Source organism: Pyxicephalus adspersus, chromosome 9 (assembly GCF_032062135.1).
Source record: "Pyxicephalus adspersus chromosome 9, UCB_Pads_2.0, whole genome shotgun sequence".
Classification (NCBI taxonomy): domain Eukaryota; kingdom Metazoa; phylum Chordata; class Amphibia; order Anura; family Pyxicephalidae; genus Pyxicephalus; species Pyxicephalus adspersus.
Genome location: NC_092866.1, coordinates 49,434,184 through 49,454,445, shown reverse-complemented (window position 1 = coordinate 49,454,445; position 20,262 = coordinate 49,434,184). Strand labels below are relative to the sequence as shown.

At 38.2% G+C, this 20,262-nt stretch overlaps 1 protein-coding gene across 3 annotated transcripts in view; it reads left to right on the top strand.

Annotated features, from left to right (window-relative positions):
- The window catches only part of DCDC1 (doublecortin domain containing 1), a 215,382-nt gene that overhangs the window by 192,358 nt on the left and 2,762 nt on the right, over positions 1-20,262 (top strand). For all 3 annotated transcript variants that reach the window (XM_072421857.1, XM_072421856.1, XM_072421858.1), the window contains 16 exons: positions 955-1,065; positions 2,656-2,755; positions 3,167-3,302; positions 4,950-5,106; positions 6,207-6,347; positions 6,737-6,922; positions 8,406-8,520; positions 8,603-8,773; positions 8,955-9,140; positions 11,363-11,566; positions 12,492-12,669; positions 13,578-13,715; positions 14,248-14,349; positions 16,536-16,672; positions 17,772-17,936; positions 19,602-19,755. In XM_072421857.1, coding sequence (XP_072277958.1) covers positions 955-1,065; positions 2,656-2,755; positions 3,167-3,302; positions 4,950-5,106; positions 6,207-6,347; positions 6,737-6,922; positions 8,406-8,520; positions 8,603-8,773; positions 8,955-9,140; positions 11,363-11,566; positions 12,492-12,669; positions 13,578-13,715; positions 14,248-14,349; positions 16,536-16,672; positions 17,772-17,936; positions 19,602-19,755 — 2,381 coding nt within the window. The remainder of the gene's footprint in view (positions 1-954; positions 1,066-2,655; positions 2,756-3,166; positions 3,303-4,949; positions 5,107-6,206; positions 6,348-6,736; positions 6,923-8,405; positions 8,521-8,602; positions 8,774-8,954; positions 9,141-11,362; positions 11,567-12,491; positions 12,670-13,577; positions 13,716-14,247; positions 14,350-16,535; positions 16,673-17,771; positions 17,937-19,601; positions 19,756-20,262) is intronic.

Sequence of the window (20,262 nt, the reverse complement as noted above, 5' to 3'; positions counted from 1 at the left end):
GCTCCTTCTTGTGCAGGATGGAGGCTTGATGGGGGGGGGGGGCATGATTTGCAGAAGAAGATTTGCAGTTCTGCAACCTCTTGTAACTCTTTAATGACAAAGACAAACTGCATATCAAAGCACAGCTTGCTCCAGAAGTTAATAAATGTCTAAGCTCCATAAAGTTTTTTTTTGGCTTTGTTTGTGCTTAACTCACAGTAAGGATTTTATACAGTAATTGATGGCACGCTGCCTTATAATATGTGTAGACAAACATCTGGTATAATTGCATTTTTTCAAATAATGTATCTGTTCTGACATACAAATTCAACTTAAGAACAAACTTACAGTTCCTATCCCGTATGTAACCCGGGGGACTACCTGTACAGAATAGCAGGATGTCATTGTACTTGGGCTCATGTTAATAGCATGAAAATGGTAAACGAACACAATCAATTTGCCCTGAATGAGCAGGAGTTCCTTGAGGTTTATGGTTTACATTCTACTTGAGGGTTCTGTACAGATTTTTGCAAGTTGAGAAATTGTTTTTTTTTATTTTTTGATTATTTGTCTATAATCTTTATTCTATACCAACATGGGAGGAACTTGCATACTCTGTGCAGATAGTGTCCTGGCCGAGATTCAAACCTGGGACCCAGCACCGGAGTGCTAACTTCTGAGCTAACATGCTGCCCATATGTATTTACCTTATTATTAGACCTCATTATCTTATCACTATCATACTTTCTGGCAGACTGCTAAGTACAGACTGCTAAATACTTTCTGGCAGACTGCTAAGTACTGCTAAGTGCTGTTTGTGGTAGTAGAGGAGGAAATATGAGTAGGTTACCCTGATGAATTAACTTAAAAGGGGAGATCTATCCATGACTGATATTTTACTTTTGTGTATATGATACTGGAGGTATGTATTGTATGTTTATGCTCACTTTATGTTATTGTGCTATTTTATCACAGACCTGTTACACCATATGAGAAGAAACCAAGCAAGGGACATGTGAACAGGAAGAGTGTAGAAGTGAACACCCTAAAAGCTGAGCAGACTGAAATGCAGCAGTTTTTAGAAAGGTTAGTAGAACATTTAATCTCTTTACAAAGCTTCAACTATAAAAATATATATATAGGTATATACTCCCTCTATCTTAACCCCACTGCCTTACAGCAGCTGCATCATTCTTGCTGTATACACATCTTACTAGCCAATTGCTTTGGGCCACCGAATTATGATAAATTCAGGCTGTAGTTCAGGCACCAGGCACAGAGGCTAATGGATACCTATCGTCCTAGCCAGTGCTGCTCATGAATAGAGATCCAGTACTGCGTGTTTAGTGTCTGCATTAACTAAAATAGTGTTAATGCAGATGTAACATACAAGGATCCAGCAATGCTCATCTGGTTGTACAAAAAGCACAAGTCTATGGATTTTTCCAGGCCCAGTACTCTGACCTACTTTCCCTTTGTATACCTGTTTGGACTGCTTAATGTACTGCAGTAATACAGAATGGTTGAGGAAAGCACTAAAGTTCTTACCTATTAATGGAAACCTGTGTTCAGGAAATATTTTGAATGGCATTACTAACCTCAGCAGCAAACATGCAAATCATTATTGGTTCGAGCCTGACTTTGCTCTCTGCTTGCTTCTGCTGGGTCAGTGCCTCAAAAAAAAAAACCCAGCCAGGTAGATAGCATATCCAAAAGGAACTCAGCAATGGCAGGCAATAGATTTTTATTTTAATGGGTCTCCTACAGTTCACTATGGTAGCCCCTTAGTGATTTGTTCTGAAGGTTTCAACTGCGCCCCCAACCTAACCCACTCAGCTGAATGGAAAAGCTTCGGAACCATTTTTGTCACACGGCTGTGGCAGATACTGGTGTAGTTTCCAAAAGCTACATAATACTTTTGACTGTGCAGTTGTTGTTTAAAGATTTGCCCTGGAGCTGAGTGCAAATATGGTTACCTGCTGTGAAAGTTGCAATATAGGATACTTTATTGGGATGTGACACACATTGGATGATTTTGATTTAATTTTGATTTGACTATGATTATGATTTTAACCCCTAAAAACAAAAAATACATAGGATTATTTTTAGCAACAGAAAGTTAGGGTTTGTACTTGGCTTTAAATTAGTTGTTATCTACATGCTTGCTCTGGATCACTGACAGTATTGCATTACCTGCACGACAGGTTTGCTTTAGAGAACTTCTTATAGCTGTGGATTAAGAGGTCAGTACATATTAGCTCTTTATTTTTAATTAATAATATTATTCTTCTATACATTCGTGGGACCCTTAAGCCAGGTGTCTGGTAAAATCCCTGTATGGTGCATTTACAGATCTGTAGGCCTCATCCCACATTGCAAGAGGGGCAACACAATACCTTTTCAAAAGGAAAAGTTCAGCTGTAAGACTTAAAATAAGCTGAAAAGCCAAATGATGGAGATAAGGAGTAATCAAGAGGTGTGTGCAGTGAACCCCATTGTTACACCAGCCATTTATTCATATAAATATGATAAAGTTAGTCTCCCGCCAACATTCTCTATAACATATCAATAACAGAATGTATTCTTTGCCTTGTGTTTATGTACCTGAGCGTTTGTAAAGCACATTAACGGTCAACTCTGCATGTTTCATCCGCAATGCTGTGTGTTCATTTGCAGGTGTACACAGATAATGAACTTACCTTCTGCAGCCCGCAGACTATTTGATGAAAACGGCACTGAGATTTTTTGTTTGAGAGACGTTGAAAGAGATCAGCTGGTAAGATGAAGCGGTTTAAGGTTTAATCTTTCCTGCATTCTGACTTGAGACCGGTATTTGTCATACTGTTTTAAAAGATCCTCAGACAGTGTATTACAAGCCACTTAGTTACACTTCAGCGTCAGATGTACAGTGGGAAGGTAGCATGGCAGGGTTCTGCGCTGCCAGGAAGGTCATACGGTTGCTGTGCCTTACTGAGTACAAAAGGTGCATTTTTAGGACTCTAATGTAATCTGTTAATCCTGTGCATCTAGTTTATAAAATAACAGCAGTAATCCCAACTCATCCAAGGAGAAGTACAAGTGCTTAGTGTTTTGTTTTATGCTTATAATTTATCGTGCTGTGACTGCTGCTGCAATGTACTTTTTTCCTGAGATGATACAGAACACTGATGTGTGGCATTTACAACAGGTCTATGTGTCCTGCGGGGAGCTTTGGATTGATCCTCAGTTGTCAGCCACTGAGCAAAAAAGGCAGATTCTGCTGAGCAATCTCACTTCTGATGTTTCCTTTATTCGCAGCTACTGTTCCTTGAGAAACCCAGAAAGTAAGTGCTCTTTGTGCGTAATATCACTTCAGATTCTTTCTAGGTAACATTTTTCTTTATGTGCAAAAGCCACATCTCAGCAAAAAAAAAGCAAATAAAAGAAAAACGCCAATTTATGTCATGGCTACATTGTTTCATATATAATAGCTTTTGTGAATAAAATAATTTAAAAGAAATATATTGTTGTAAAAATGTGGTACAGCCGCTGAAACCTGCCAAGTCTTCTATATACCTGGTGACCTACCTGAGGCCCAAGAGCTGCATAGGGCCCTTTTTGTTCTATAACCACATAGGCCCCTAAAGAAAATAATTTGTATTTTGGTGACACTTAAGTCAGTAAACGTAAAACTACTTTTACCTGCCTTTTATTAGTTAAAATGGCTTACTTTATTTCTGTTTCAAACAGTTCTACTTTGGTGTGCTGTCCATCTTCTCTCTCTTTTTCATGAATTTGTATGGTTAAAATGGCAATAGCAGTCATCTCCAACAGTCTCATGTAATGTGTTTCCAGTCTGTGTTTCCTGCAGTCTCTAAGATAGAGATAGTCTTTAACTATCTCCTTTAGCTTTACAGTCCTTGACTATCTCTCCTATCATACCTGCAGTCTATTATCATCTCATGTAACATGCCTGTAGGCCTTGTCTATCTCTCCTATCATACCTGCTGTCTTTGATCATCTCATGTAACATACCTTCAGTAATTGACTATCTCTCCTATCATACCTGCAGTCTATGATCATCTATGTAACATACCTGCAGTCCTTGACTATCTCTCCTATCATACCTGCAGTCTTTGGTCATCTTCTGTAACATACCTGCGGTCCTTGACTATCCCTCCTATCATATGTGCAGTCTATGATCACCTCATGTAACATACATACATTCCTTGACTATCTCTCCTATCATACCTGCACTCTTTGATCATCTCATGTAACATACATGCGGTCCTTGACTCTATATAAGAGATCATATCATTCAGCATACCTCAAATATTTTACAATCTTCTGTAGCATACAGGAAGCCTTTGAAAATGTCTTGTAGCATGTCTGCCGTCTCTGAACATCTCCTGTTTTAAATCTACAGTCTGTGACATCTTTCTCTATAGTAACATTCACTAAATAATTTTATGGTGATTTTAGGGAGTCACATTTGAGGCCCCTTCCAGTAGGTGAGATGACTGGCACTGCTTTATATGCTCTTATCATACAAAACTAACGACTTGAAATATTGGTTGTTGACACCCATCATTGCTTCAGGCAATTTAAAGATCAATCATAACTCAATAAGTGATATTGATTTTACAGTGATTGTTTAGAACTATAAAACTTTGTACAAAATAAAAATGACAAATATGGTGTGGTCTGCCACCAGCTTTTACATGGGTAAAATAAAGATCCTTAGCTCTGTGTACAGCTCAGTGATTGAATCATAACAATATGTGACTTATTAGAACAGAATTCATTACCACTCACTGTAAATATAGGACTTGGGGTGTATTTCCTATCTCAGACCAGGCACTTCAACACCAGAAGGCTCAGAAAGACATCTGCTAACAGTCCCTTCTAAAGAGCATCTGCCAGTTTCATGTGACAGTAATTGCAATAACCTCTGCTGAGTGTTTGCTAACAAGTCCACTGTCTCCCTCCAGATCTAGCCTTGGAGGTAAATGGTGACATTGTCGCTGGAGCAAGACTGTCAGTGAATTACTGTGCCGAGCAAACAACAGGCGATGAACAAGAGGCCAACAACCAAGAGATTCCACAGGAGCAAATTGTTGTTCAGGAAAGTGATCTGGAAGAGTTTGAGTAAGTATAAATGCCTCCTTTTTGTATTCTGAATGCTAAAGACTCCAAATGACCTCAAACTTTTTACATTTCTTGGGGATTCAGCTTTAAGGTCTCTTCATTGACATTTTGGTTTGACCATTTTGCTATGGAAAAGTCAGAGTTTCCTTGTTGGACTTTTTGAACAGTACACTTGAAATCCAGGCAAACAGCTAAATACAAAGATAAAAGGAAACTGTTGTGCCAAGCAAAGGCTCTGCCACTTAGCAAAGCATGGCAGATGACATGCAGCGTCTATGTCATGGGTGGCATAAGGAGTCAGTGCCTCCCAAAAATGAATAATATTCCCTTCTGTATGACTTCAAATTTCATTTTCAGAAAAAAGTAAGAAGGAAATTCTGCCGTTGGAGTAAGAGGGAGATAACATGAGCAATGAATTCTTAAGGAGTTGTTGGTATAGATTACTTTATTTTTCCCTCATTTGTCCAGTGCATATTTTTTACTGATTTGTCCTTCCTCCCAATTTATTATTTGCTTTTTATCATCTTCCCCATAATTTTTTTAAACTAAGTGGGAAGAAATTGTAGGCGGGTGGCAGCCCCTGTATTGTGACCCTACTCCTCAGTAACCACCCAAAAACAGTTGGGTAGTTACTGAAAAGTACCAGGCTGTATGCCCAGCTAAAAGGGACTTTTACTGCTTTTGTTCAAAGTGTGATTCCACTTAAATGAGATTATAGAGCCTGGTGGGTTCAGCCAAGCCCTGTCAAAAACACTGGCTTTGTTGACGTCTTCTTGGAAGTTTTGGGTATTCTGTCCACATTTGTGTGCTTAGTACTTTACTCAGGTTACTTTTTTCCTAATAAAATTAATTGAATATACATCAGTGGGAATGGCTCAGCAAATGTGGACACCCACAAAAATAAAATGCAGGAATCCCACCAAAAGAGTGCCAGAGAGATGTAAAGAGAAATGTTTAGGTAGTTTATATACCAGTTTTGGCTGGACCCTTTAGCCTGTTATATTTCACATTAATAGTATAATTATTATTAATATAATTGTTTTTCCAATTTTGGTTTAATACATCTGTAAATGCATTTATCATATTTCACTTTCTCACAGGACTCCTCACAGAAGGGCTCACAGAAGAATTGATGCCTTATATACAGATGTAAAATATCCCTGGCAAATACCACAGGATGCTGAAGAATCTAGTGATAATGAAACAGAACTGGACCTAGTCCAGAAAGAAAAAAGCAATAGGTATGTATGGTCCATTATCCTTTTATTTTGTAAATGTATTTAATGATATTCTTCCCAAGGTCAGGTTTTGACAATAAATTCTGGAGCCAGATTTGAAAAGCTAGCAGGCAGTTTTAGAAGCTCGGGTACAGGCAATTTTATCTGCTGGCAACACAAATTTTCTAAAGTTACGCACCAATTGGGACCTTTTTCCTGCAGTCTGTTCTGGGATTTACCCTGCCTATGATTAGTGAGCATGTCCCAGCTTTCCATTATTCTTGTTAGTATGTATGACATTATATTGTTGATGCAGCTCCTTAATTATCCCAGGTAGTTGTTCACTCTGTTTCAAATAAAAGTGTCATGCTTGATACACAGTATTTCAACAAAGCTTATTATTCTGTCCACAGGATTTCTAGAAAATGGTTGAAGATTCATCAACAACAATTTGAATATGTAGATGGACAGATTGTAAATTCTGCTTTCCCCAGTCTTGTATTGGGAGTGACAGAGATTCATGCAGGAGCTGATGTTCTGCTTGTAAATCGGGACCCCGATGACCTTAGTCAGCGCTGGAAATACCTGGAGGAAAATAGGTACATAAATACATAGCGCAGCTAACTCCGATCTAAATTATAATCTCTGCATATACTGCAGTAAAGAAATAACACCAATCAATGTGTAACTATGGATTCATTCTATTTGATTGCCTGGCTCTTGGAGAGATAATAAGCAAATATAATAATATGCAAATTATCAGCTTTCTGACTTAATATCCTGACAGATTTAAAATGTACCGGTGCTGTATAAACAAAACAAATACCCATCAAGTGTTGAATGCAAGGAACTACAGGGTCCCAGTGCCAGTTTCTTTGGTAAAGCTAGCCTAATGAAAGCTGGAGCGGTTTCACTGTAAATTCTGACTACCGGGTAGGACCTCATTCTGCACACAATAGTTATCATTCATTTTATGAACTGCATCTGTACCTAGACTATGGACTATATTTACACATTTTAACAAGTAGTAAAATAGCTTTAACACAAGCCACCAGTGACCCTTCTAGCTTCATGCAATGTGAAATAATTAATCCTTGAATACCACAACTAAAACGCTAAACTTTTCATTTGATTTTTAGTGTTGAGTTGTTTGTGTCTAAGTATTATTTATTACCACATTTATTAAATTTCGTGTATTTTAGGGAGCACCTTCATCAGGGCATGAGAAAGTCAAGGATAATTCTGACCTGAACTGTGCAGATACATAGGAAGTAGACTGCGAAATGCTGGTGGAGCCAGCAGAACTAAGTACTTCTGTGTTCATACCATACAGGTGTGATCAGTATATGAAAGTTTGCTTTATTGTTGCTGCTGTACATCCTAATGTTTTCCATGGAGGTACAGGGCACCCATGGGGGAGCATGTAACCCCTGAACACATAGGACACCTCTCTGGTCCATATATGTGATCAGGTGATTCTAAAACCACTCATATTACATCTACAAAAACCCACAGAAGGGTGAATGAATGTAAAACTCATGCCACTATATTGGCTGGGAGTTTGTCCACATGCTTTTGCCATCACTGTCACCTTGCAATGCTGGCAGTAAAAGTGTAAAGCCCAATGTAAATCAGCTGTATACATTCCAGGGGCATCAAAACAAAGGGGTTTGATCTTGTTTGTTTGTTACTATTTTAAAGCAGCCAGAGCCTAAGTAGAAAAGCCTATTCCCTTCCAGGAGCAGCAAAGTGGGACCCCTGCAAAGTGGGGAAGCAGTGCTCTCTTTGCAGAGGTCTGACACACCTCCTACCGGGCCACATTATTAGCTCTGCAGTCAGCAAAGTTCAAGCTCCTTACTGATTGGAGAAATCAGACCCTGACATTGCCGCTGGAAATCAGACCTTTCCAAAGAGATCACGTTTTCCCGTCAGAGAGCAAGGGTCCTTTTCTTCAGCATGCAAGCAGGGATTTAAATTCTTGTACATGTAAATTAAACAGAAATGACCTAAACTATTAAATTTCCCATGCAGTGAAATACATGCATGTCAGAACATAAATCTTCCATGTTTTTTTTTTAACAGAACATTCCATTTAGCTAGTAATACCAACCTGGTACTGGCTGTCTCATTGCCTAATGTGTATCCTGGGGTTAGAGAGAGAGAACTAAGGTTCCTAGGATGCCCTGTTATTCTTCAGGTAAGAAATACCTTTGTGTAATGTAATTTTCTTTATTATGATCTGATCGTAGTCCTGTAAAGTTATTCCCCTTTCATTACAGAAATATAAAGAGCACATCAATGGAGCAGCCAATCAGAAATGGTCTTACGATGAGCAGAAGAAAGTTCTGACAGCTTTTTATAGCGACCAACTGGATAGGGATATCACTGCAGCCAATCACACCTCAGTCTGCACTTATACTATTACCAATACAGAGGAGATAAGTCAGCCGGTAGGTGATCACCGGCACTGGCATTATTTTTTTATTAGCTGCGTATTTGGAAAGATGGAAAACAATTTATGAAATAACATTTAATTATAAAGTGCCTATGAGATTTTGGTTTGGATCCACTTTACCTTAAGCGGCAGGATTAAATGTATAACTTCTGTGAATTTGTCTATTTTTGTCATAGGGTTACCTTCTGATCTCACCAAACCACAATGAGGAAACGGTGACTTGTGTGTCCTGTGCAAGAACCCTAAGACCACAGATAGAGATGAAGAAAATTAAAGCTGGTACATTGTTCTCTTGTTCCTCAGGTCTAAAACATGCCAACCTAAATCCTTTAGGACCATTTGAATGTCTTCATGTCAGAAAGGTAACATATTTAATATTGGAAATGAATAATTCAAAATGTCTTATAATATTATCATTATACACAAAACATTTTCAGAATCCCCTTCTATATCTCTTTTTTTATGTTTACAGTTTATGAATGCAAAACCAAAGTATTACAGAATACAGTTTGTAATAAAAACACAACAGCAGAGCCCCTGATCCCTTCACACCTGAACTTGATTTAGTCCTGCCCCATTCTGTTTTATTCCTTCATCCCAGCACAGAGGAAGCACCAGGTGCCTCCATCTCTTCCCTCCTCTGCCTACATCACCTGATCTCGCACTGTGCAGGCGCCAGATCGAGTGACGTTTTCTGCTGTAAATGGAAAAAAACTCTGTGCTCCTATTAAGTCTTTACCAGAGAGGCGGTATTAAAAAAAAAAGGCAGGATCTAATTTTTTGCTTTATAAAAAGGATTCTCTATGCTTTTATGTAAAGTAAAAATGTTGGCGATCGGTCTGCTTTAAGATTAAGATCATCTTGTTTTATTGATGCTTTCTTCAGAAAGCTATCTCACTAGACTCCTGCACACATGCAATTTATGACCTATTCATTATGAGGCGGGCTACTGAAGACCTAATGGTTGAGTTGTACAAATTTGCTTTAAACATACATTTTTTTTAAATGATTAACCTAAAAATAGTCAGGTATGGTTTCAGTAGGTTTGCTACCTTGGTGCTACCTTGTTGGCCTTGTGTGAGCTGTGGGGTCTTCATGGTTAATGAAGTCCATGCCCAAACATTTTGACAATTTGACATGACAATGAGCAGATGGAGAGGATAGGGGTTCGGTGGCTGGCCTGTGTATCATACACCTTGAGTGCCCTTCCTGAACAAGAGGCCATTTTCATCTATGGTGGTGGTGATTGATAATATTAGTATACAGGTAGTCCCGGCGTTAAGGACATCAGACATAGGGACGACTCCTAGATATGAACGGGGGTTTCCTGCTGGTTCTTGTGCAGGATGGAAGCTTGATGGGGCGGAGGGGGCAGTTTGCATGACTTGCAGAAGAAGTCTTTTGGTTGTAACTCTTTAATGACCAGGACAAACTCTGCAATTGTTTCATTTTGCATATCAAAGCACTGCCAGATGTTACCACTGTGTTAATGCACTTTTGTTAATATGTGTTGTGTTAAAACAACCCATTAATGAATTCGCAATGCACCAAAATGTCCTAAAGGGGTATGGAGCATTATTACAGATGAAACATACCACCTGTGCATTGTGGTGTTCCGGAACACATGTCCATTGGAGCAGTGTTATCTTATCTGCCAAAAAAATTCACTAACATATGTAATATGTTACCACAACACACAACAGCGTAGAGTTTTTTTGGACCCTAAGTAATCATTAAACTAAAAGATTATTTGTCAGCAAATCAATTAGGGCCCATTTACACATATGTGTTGTAGAAACGTGCATTAAAGCACATGTTTTAGCATACATTGCCACAACACATGACAATGCACCCTCAATGTGTGGCAGATTGTAATGCCATTCTTTGTGAATGACAATGGAGCCCAATGCATCACAACTCAGCACACTGCAATGCATATACAATTGCTAAAGGTGAAACAATGGTTATATGATTTTATTTTATCTATCTTGGTCACAAAATGACAGTAAATGACTCCAATGCTTACACAAAGAGAAAAACAAAGAAACAAATTATATATGTTAATCAAATTTTCCTGATTCCAAACTAACCAATGAGAAGCTTTGTCTTATGATACACTTCTCTAGTATGATGAACTTCACCCATATATTATATGCCCATGTGGTCTTCTGGCTATGGTAAGGAGATAAAAAGTAAGGGCAAATCCAAAATGTTAGAGTTTTCATTGTAACGGGGTGATGAGAAATATTGCAATGAGGATAAATAACTGGTAAAAGAGGAACTATCTTCACCTTAAAGAGATTTCTTATCATTCCTGTTGTGATGGGAAGTAAAGAAAAATCCTCCCAGCAGGACACAGACACAAAAATAAACCAACTAGGGGTTTTGAACCTTCCCTACTCTTTTTAAAATAAAAAGCTTTGTCTATACATACACTTTAATAGAGTCCCTAAGTTTTAAATTCTGCCAAGTAAGTACTGACCACTAACGTCATTGCTATGCAACTATTTTCCAATGTTACAAGAGCATTATATATCTAATTATTAAAAATATTCTTTTTCTAATCTATTCTGAGCCCGCACAGACTGACCTATCAAGTGCTGAAGCAGAAAATACACTGGACTACTTGACAGATGTGTTGTTGGCTATGAAATCCCAGCACTACGACTTTTACATTGCACGGGACATATCAACTGCTAAACATCATAGAGCTTTAAAAGTGAAGGCCTATACAAATGGTAATGGATTCAGGAATGGTATAGTCGTCATTGCTGGAACATTTCCAGAGGTAAGTATTTCATTCAGATATTTGGAACATAACATCTACCTATCTATCAATCTATCTATCTATCTATCTATCTATCTATCTATCTATCTATCTATCTATCTATCTTTATATATACAAATCATATATAATATATTAGGAGTCTAGGCCAGGGGTATAGTCTCAATCAAGGGGTCACCCTAAGATTCCTCTAGAGGTTGCCAGGGGTTCTTTGAGTAATGAGCAATTTGTGCCTCTCAGGTCAGTTAAACTGACACCACTGGTCTTTTGGCTATCTGGAAGGGTGACATTCTTCCCAATGGCCAGCAGTATTCTTCCTACTGGCCACTATACTTATATACTGTAAACTGTGGATGTAGTAGTTATGGCAGGGGTGTACTGAAGACCTGAGCATTATTTTAAGGGTTCCTCCATATTTATGAGTTTGAGAAAACCTCTGTTCTAAGCCTTTTAAAACAAATCCTAACTAGTATGGTTCTTTGTTCCTGAATACAATGGAGGGCAACTGACCCTGATGAAGTATCAGACTGTAATACCCATCTGAAGTTCTAACTGTTCCCCATGCTGTTGAGCTGGAATTGTTACTTTTAATTGTGTAAGAAAATTAGTGATGTGACTATGCTTCTTCATTCAACTGTTTCTAGGGTAGTAAGATATCGGAATGTAACCTTGTATATAGAGAAATCATTTACTGTTTGTGTTGAGACTATTTTAGTACATATATATATATATATAATGGCAGATGTAGCCAACAGTTGGCCCCTGTGCGGAACTGACTTGGGGCCCCCTGGTGAACTGACTTAGCCCCCTTGTGGCTGGGGAGGGTATTGGGACCTTGTGCTGGGACACACTTTTCACCTTTCTTTGTCCGCCCCTGTATATGTTTATATATAGTAATCTCTCCCCTGTGCTCTTATCTTTCCTCCAGCTAGTGGATCTCTGTACAAAGGAGCTGTCCCTTCCCAGACCTGCCTGCAGACTGTACACACTGGATGGTGCCATCAGCCTGGAACTGTCTAGTTTGATCGCTTGGGCTGTGAATGATTTCTTGAAACAAAACAAGGAAGAAATCAAGGATGAGGAAGAGAAAACTGACAACCAGAATGGTGAGAACCTTTTACTAAACCTTTAATTATAACCCAGACACCTCGTCCTAGGAGTCTCGGAGGAAATGCGAAAATTACTATTTACACAAGAAGGACTTTTTTCAAGTCTTCAAAATGAATGTTAGCATTCCCCTGACCTTATAAATCAATAAAAATATTTGTGGAAGAAGAGAATTAGGGGAAGGGGTAGCTGCTGACCTTTTTCCAGAAAAGGCTAATGGTCTGGTTGGCCATGACTTGAACATGGAAAAAGAATGGAGTGAGAGCTCTGATAGGTTAGAGGTTATCCTCCATGGGACCTTACAGCCTACCCACTATTCTGGTTAGGAAAGGAATAGAGTTTCATAAAGACACATTGATATACCTGAGAGGTAAGGCTTCACTAATATATAAGTAAAAAGGAAAGATTCAGATACATGGCAGATAAATGCTTTTTTTTTTTGCTGATTGATTCACTCAAAAATGTTTAAATATGCAACAAAAAAAGGCAAATATCAGCAGTAGCAGACTACATATTCTCCCTAGTGCAGGTTTCTATTAGGGGTGTCTATGTATATGTATGTGTGTGTGTATATATATATATATATATATATATATATATATAAATATCTCAGATTGTAGACTCTTTTAAACAGGGTCATTCTTTGTATCTGTCTATCATTTGCACCCCCTATTTAATGTAGGGTGCTATGTAATATGTTAGTGCTTTATTCATACACTTTATTATTTTTAATATTATTATTATTATTCATAATAATAATAATTTGGTGCAATGCCAATATAGCCCACCATGTGGCAACACACAATAACAAGGAACAAACAGAAGATAGAAGCAGTATTAAGCTTTGTCAATGGCTTTGTAATATACAGGTACATTTACAAGTGCACTATATATTCTTTACCTTTAGATCCTGAAACCGTCACATCTACAATAACACAGAAGGATCCTGAAGAGGTGATGGAGGATAAGTATTTGCTGTCCTATATTCTGCGACATCCTATTGAAGTTTGGGTGTCCTGCGGAGAACCTTTTGTATCCCCGCATGGTAAGACTTATCATTAAAATATCACATCCCAGGTTCCTTAAAGTGAACTCCTACAGTGTAAAACAGGTTTAAAATATTAAACTCACAGGGTCAATATGACATTGAAGCAGAATAAGATGCTAACCGTGGCAGCCTTTAAGTTTTTTTTGGGGAAAATATTTCTTTGATTCTTTTTTTTTTTAACTTTTAACAACAAATAATGAACTATAATTTTTTTAGGGGAAATAAAAACCAAAACTTTAGTGCCTGCCTCTGCACTTATCTAGAACCTGCAGTGTGATTACCCAATAGCTGTCTTTGGACAAGCACACCTCTGGGTACCTAATCACCCAACTTGGCATTGCCCACCATTTACCCTCTTCTGGTTATTTATGGACCACAGTATAAACCCTAAGAATTCACCATAAAAAGGCTGCTAGTTCTATGTGTGTGTATGTGGATATTTTTGTAACTTAACTCTTTAAATGCGGGGGGGGGGGTAATGTAAATGTGATCAAAAAAATAAAAATATTTAATGGGATTCGCATTGTAGTTGTCCAGCAATCAGAAAAAGAAGAACAAAGACATTGGTTACGGAAGAAGAAAAATGTGTCTGGCCGCAGCTTGATGATACACAAGATGAGACACTTACAAGGTAATGGTAATGATGGACAGCTTGTGGTGTTCGCTACTCGCCAGGATGTTTATTTTAAAATATGTGGCCATATTATCTCTCACATTCCAACAATTATTATATTTGACAGTTATTTACTGAAAATTTTACAAACAGAAATATGTCAGCTGAAATTTTTGATCTAATCGGGGTAAAATGCTATTTGCCTGCCTGATAACTGGTATAAAAGCCATCGTTTCTTTAATAATGTATGATAGGCTTCTAGATTTAAACAGATTAAAATACAAAGTCAAACTTTTTTTGTAACATTGAATATTTGCTTCTGAATAAAATAAATATCTAATCTTATTGCAAATATAAATATAATAAAAAATGTAATGCATAATCTGGCCACAAGGTGTCACTGTTTCACTGCTCACCTTTTTGTTCCTCCTGGTACTTCAATGTTCTATGCCAGTTCAGGTGTTTTAAAGGAGTTTGCACCTGCTTTTGTGGATTTTTTTTATTTGCATTAACCTTTTATCTTTCATCTTTTTATTATACATACTCACACCTTTCAACCTTGCTGATTTTATCCTGTGTTTTCTCTTTTTTTCTGGCTTTCGCTTGCAGAAGCATTGCCCCTACAAGCAGACACATATTCCAACTTTGTGTTCTGCAGAAAAATCTCTGGTTCCTCCAAAGTCAATTTTGCAGACTGGCATTAGAAGAATGAATTGCAACTGCTTTCTGCTTTTGCAAGCATTTTTAGTATTTGCAAACAGTTGTTTTAAACAAATTCAGGCATTCTGGAGGATTAGAATAAAAAAAAGAAAAAAAAAAAAAAAGATTGTTTTGCAAATGCCTGAAAAAAGCCTAGAAACTACAACCTGTTACTGCTTCCAGGTCTCTAGCAGTTACCATTAGGCATCCCATGCTGTTTACCATTTTGCCATTTTGCTTCAAACAATTTTCAACCTCATCATACAGGAGATGGAGTCCTTGTTTTAACAGCAGGTGGTAAAGTTTCATATCTGAATATCCTACTAAAAACAAACGTAAAAACACACCTGTTGCAGGGTGACACCACTAAGCTACTGTTCTGTAATTAGTTGTCACTGCTTGAGTTGGGTGTTTGGCTGTCTGTTTATTAATTTTTCCGCCCATGAGTGAGCAGGCTTTAATATTAGGATGACAAAACTAATCCTAATGGCAAGTTAGTGGAGTAACATTTTCAAATTGCAGCAAGTCAGTAGTCAGGGAGATCGGAAATGAGTCCCTCAGTGCTACTCTCTGCTCATTGCTGTATACAATCTGGTCTGTATACCAAGTCGTGCAATTCCTAAAACAATAGGCCTTTTTATTAAAGCTCTCCAAGGCTAGATAATGATACAGTTTCATCAGTGAAGCTGGGTGATCCAGCAAACTTTGGATTTTTTCAAGTTCATTTGCTATTTGCTAGCAAATGTTTTGACTCCTGGATCAGATCCATTCCAGGTTTGGCTGGATCACTCAGCTCCACTAATGTAAGTGTATCCTCTCCAGCCATGGAGAGCTTTAATAAATCAGGCCCAATAGGCACAGCATTACTTCCACTACATTGTAATATGAACCACCTGTCCTTCTATGGTATTGCTGTTTTCAGGTGTGAGCTGGAGTGAAATACCCTCCGGCTGGGGGGGTCACTCATCACCTTGATTACCAACCTACAATCTGATAGATCCATGTAAGGGACCACATTGTAGAAATAATGTTGCTTATTATTGAACTCACTTATTCTAATACTTTTGGTGATACAGGTAACTTCTTTAAAACCAAGAGGACTAGGCATTATGATTATATCTTTACCTGCTACAGAACCATTAAATGTTATGTGCACTGCTCTGAGAATGTGATTTACTTTTTCTTTTGCGTGAAATGGTATTTTATTTTTTTTTAAATGTGACTGGTTATACACTTTTATTGAAGAAGTAATAAATCCTCATCAGTAAGGTAATGTTTCCCCTTTGATCAATGTTTCTAGGTTCACTCTCAAATTTCGAGAGAATGGTAATCCCAGTATTGTCAGTGCTTTGCCGAACTTCCGCCCAGGGTGAGCACACTGACATAGGGACCACATGTCCTAAGGATAAGGAAAGCAATCAGTGTATCTGAAAGTAATGTTACATGTTTTAGTTCTTATTTTATGGGATTATGAAAACTTGCCCATCTTCGTGTGTTGTCTGGAGGTCGGCGTGTGAATTCACTGGCATCCCCCACCATGGTGCCAACCACCGATCCTGCCCAACCGGTGTCAGTAGAAGGTGGCTGGGCTGAAGTCAGCGAAGAGGAGCTTAGACTAAAGGAAGAACTAGAGAATGTGGAGGTGAAACTGAGTTGTTTTCATTTGTTATCAAATAGCCACAACCCAAATCTGTATTATGATCTTAGAAAAAAAAGCTCATTTTATTTTAATGGAAAACATGTTTACACTGGCAGAAAGGTTTGGGTGCAGTTACTGCTTCCCCACACCTGTGAACTGCTATATTATGGGAGACGCTACATGTAACATCTAATGTACCAGCAGCAGCTCAATAGAGAATGGAGATCCTTTAGGAACCAGCACAACCAAGCAAAATGCAAGGTGCCAGCCGCAGGGGACCTTACAGGATCGCTTGCTCTTGCTGCAGGTCTTAAACTTCCTTCCTACCTAATCTTACAGCTTAGGGAACATTTTCTTCTTTCTACAGAACATTTTTATATAACTGTCATTTCCTATCTTAGAATGTTTTTTACCAAGAGCACCCAACCTTTTCTAAGATAATAAAGGTATTTCAAATCATTGGGAAATATGTAAGATTATCATTAATATCATCCAGTAATTATATAGCAGCAACATATCTCACAGCACTTTACAAAGTCCATAGTCATATCACATATATATCATATATACCTACTTCTCATATAGTAATATGCCTACCCAGAGAAGCTGTGATTTTCAGTTCAAACAGTGATATTTCACTTATAAAACATGATACTTGCTTTTATTCAGTGTTCTGCTTTTTTGAGAATTATCCTCCATGTAATATTAATCTGCCACAATCATTACAAGCTCGTTTTTAAATACAGAATTTTTTTTCTAAATTTCCCATGCAATAAATACATCATTTTATAAATTTATTGATGTCAATTCAAAATAATATTCTCCATGACCCTGTTTAAAAGTAAAAAGTTTTCAGTGTAAGTAATAACAGAAGTAAAAAATGTGAGGACATCTCTCTACACTATTTTATTTCATTCCTTCTGATATTACCTTTGTGCTTTCTGTCTTCTGTCCTTCTGAAGATCTAAGCCAAGCAGAAGATTCTCCTCTTAGAAAAAGATTTATTATCAGTCATGTTATCCTCTGGCTGTTTTACTTTTGGAGTTACTCCTAATAAAAAAAAAAGCTCAAAGCCTACACAGTCTGTGTGCTTCTCTCCTAGATGCGGCTCTCAGGTAGTCAGTCTTCCCGTGTGAGGGTGCATCCTGCTGTAGCAAAGAGTGAGAAACCTCTGTACAACCTTCCCACCATGAAGCGAGTCCTGGCCTACAGGAATGGGGGCAATTCAGCGCAAGCTGTATATGCTTGGGGCAAGTCTTTGGAAGAGGTAAGATCTGCTGTCAGTTTGCACATTAGAACAGACCCAGCCAACACTATTGACTTCTGTGTGACTCGCTTTTAACATTGCTTCTGCCGCAGGGCAAGTTCTAAATATTGAATGTGTTAGATTAGCTGTACACAAACCTTACCTCTTTCCAAGCCCTGATTCGACCTTATAATATATTGTAACAATAGTTTTTCAACTACTTTTGAAACAACAGTATTAAGGGTCAGACTGATGCCAACGTTAACATCTCTTTATTCAGTAAATTCAGAAAAGGTACATAATTTCTATCACTCCTTATCCACTCCAGTATTACTGGGTCATAGAAACACAATGAAACCTCACACTTGTGCCCTTTCTAGTCAAACTAGTGAGATGCCACCATTTTTTACTGCTGACTGAATGGAGGTCTTCCAGGTCCATGGAGATCCTCTTCAGCCATTAAAAGACCAGGGATGATTTAATTCCTGTACCTGTATCCCTAGCATGCTCTACACCAGCGGTCGCCAACCTTTTTGGTCACGCGGACCACTAAAATTCCCAGCTCTTGACCGCGCATGCGTGGGGAGCCAGTTGTCAATCAAAGGGGAGGAACCTCTCTCATAGTGACATCATAACGCCATAATCCCGCCCATTCTGCCATCCCAGGTCTAAGCCTGCGATGGGAGAGTCGGCGGGTTGTGTTGTGAAACACAGCCCGCCCACTTTCCTGAGCCGGGGATTTGCACGGGGGACGTGGTCTGTGGTTTTGGACAGTGTGTCCCCTGATGGGGTCCTTCTGACTCTGCTCGGGGGTGAACCGACCAGAGCCGCGGACCACCAAAATCTTCCTGCGGACCACCAGTTGGCAACCGCTGCTCTACACTACATGATGCTGCTAATTAGCTATATCTCCTTGTGACTTTTGTTTTTTCAGTTTATGTCCACTTTAAAAGCAAAACTTTGAATGTACCATAGACATTCATAAATTGATTATTTTACCTAAAAGAAAACTTGGGTTGGGTTCCTGCAAAATTAGTCAACACATTGCTATAATTTTCCCCTCCATAGCAGCTCTTACTCGCCCTTGCTTAGCGCTGTTCAGTCAGCAGTGCTTGGTATAGAGGAACATGTGGTTCACTCCCCTTCCTCCTATTATTATTATTGTTATTATTATTAATAATTTCTTTATTATTATTATTATTAATAATAATAATAATAATAATAATAATAATAATAAAAAACTGGATTTATTTAGTGTCATTATATTATACAGCATGTACATTAAATAGGGGTTGCAAATGACAGACGAATACAGACAGTAACACAGGAGGAGAGGACCCTGCCCTGAGCTTACTCTTATGTGAGTTCTTGGCCTACCTAGGTTCTTTGCAGCAATGGTAAGCTCCACTAGAGTTATTTGGATTTTACTTAGAGCTACCTTTTCTCACTCCCAAGAGCTGAATGAAGGAGGCGAATGGGAAGAAAGTATGTCATTCTAAAGTAGGTAATGTTAAAGTGAACCTGCATAGATAATGTACACATTTGTTGTAGACCTTATTTACTTTACCTTATTTATTTTAAAATGACCATTTGATAGCCCTGTTACAAAAAATATCTTTAGCGTGATTAACTACCAAGAGTATAGTAAATAGTAGAGGTTAATGTTGTGTTCTTTTTTCACTTTAGTTACTGGAGGACTGCACCTTAAAGTTGAGTATGCAGCATCTGCCGGCAGCAGTATTGTATACCAGGGATGGTGAACTGGTGACTTCATTTAATGACATCAAGAAGGACATGATGGTGTGTGTATCCACAGGAGAGCCATTTCTTACCAAAAAAAGTAAGTCGTTCATTCTGTTGGCTTCCAGAACGCCATTGCTGAGCAATGGTCTAATATCCACTTCAATTCTATGAAAAGATCTTTCATTTGTTCTAAATAAGTTCAAACGTTTGGCTACAAACAGCCCATATGTTCCTTTCTGTCAACAAACTATAATTATAATCTGCATTTGTCATTGTACAGAAAAAGTATAACAGACACACAGATACAGGTAACAAAATGAGAATAGGACCGTGGGAGGGATTATCTTCCGCCCATAGTTTTTAGGAACATTTCTGCCATCTGTGGCTACTCATTAATTGGAACCATATTTTATATTCTGGTTAAAAAAAATATCTTTATATCTGCCAACAACTCTGTTTGTAAATCCGTTGAGAGGGCCTGATTCAAACAACATTAAATGGATTTCTTAGGAAGGTGTTCACTATACACAGCTGCTGGTAAATCTAAAAGTGAATATACATTTACATTGTGTGACCAGCCTGTGATTGGACAATGAAAGGTTAA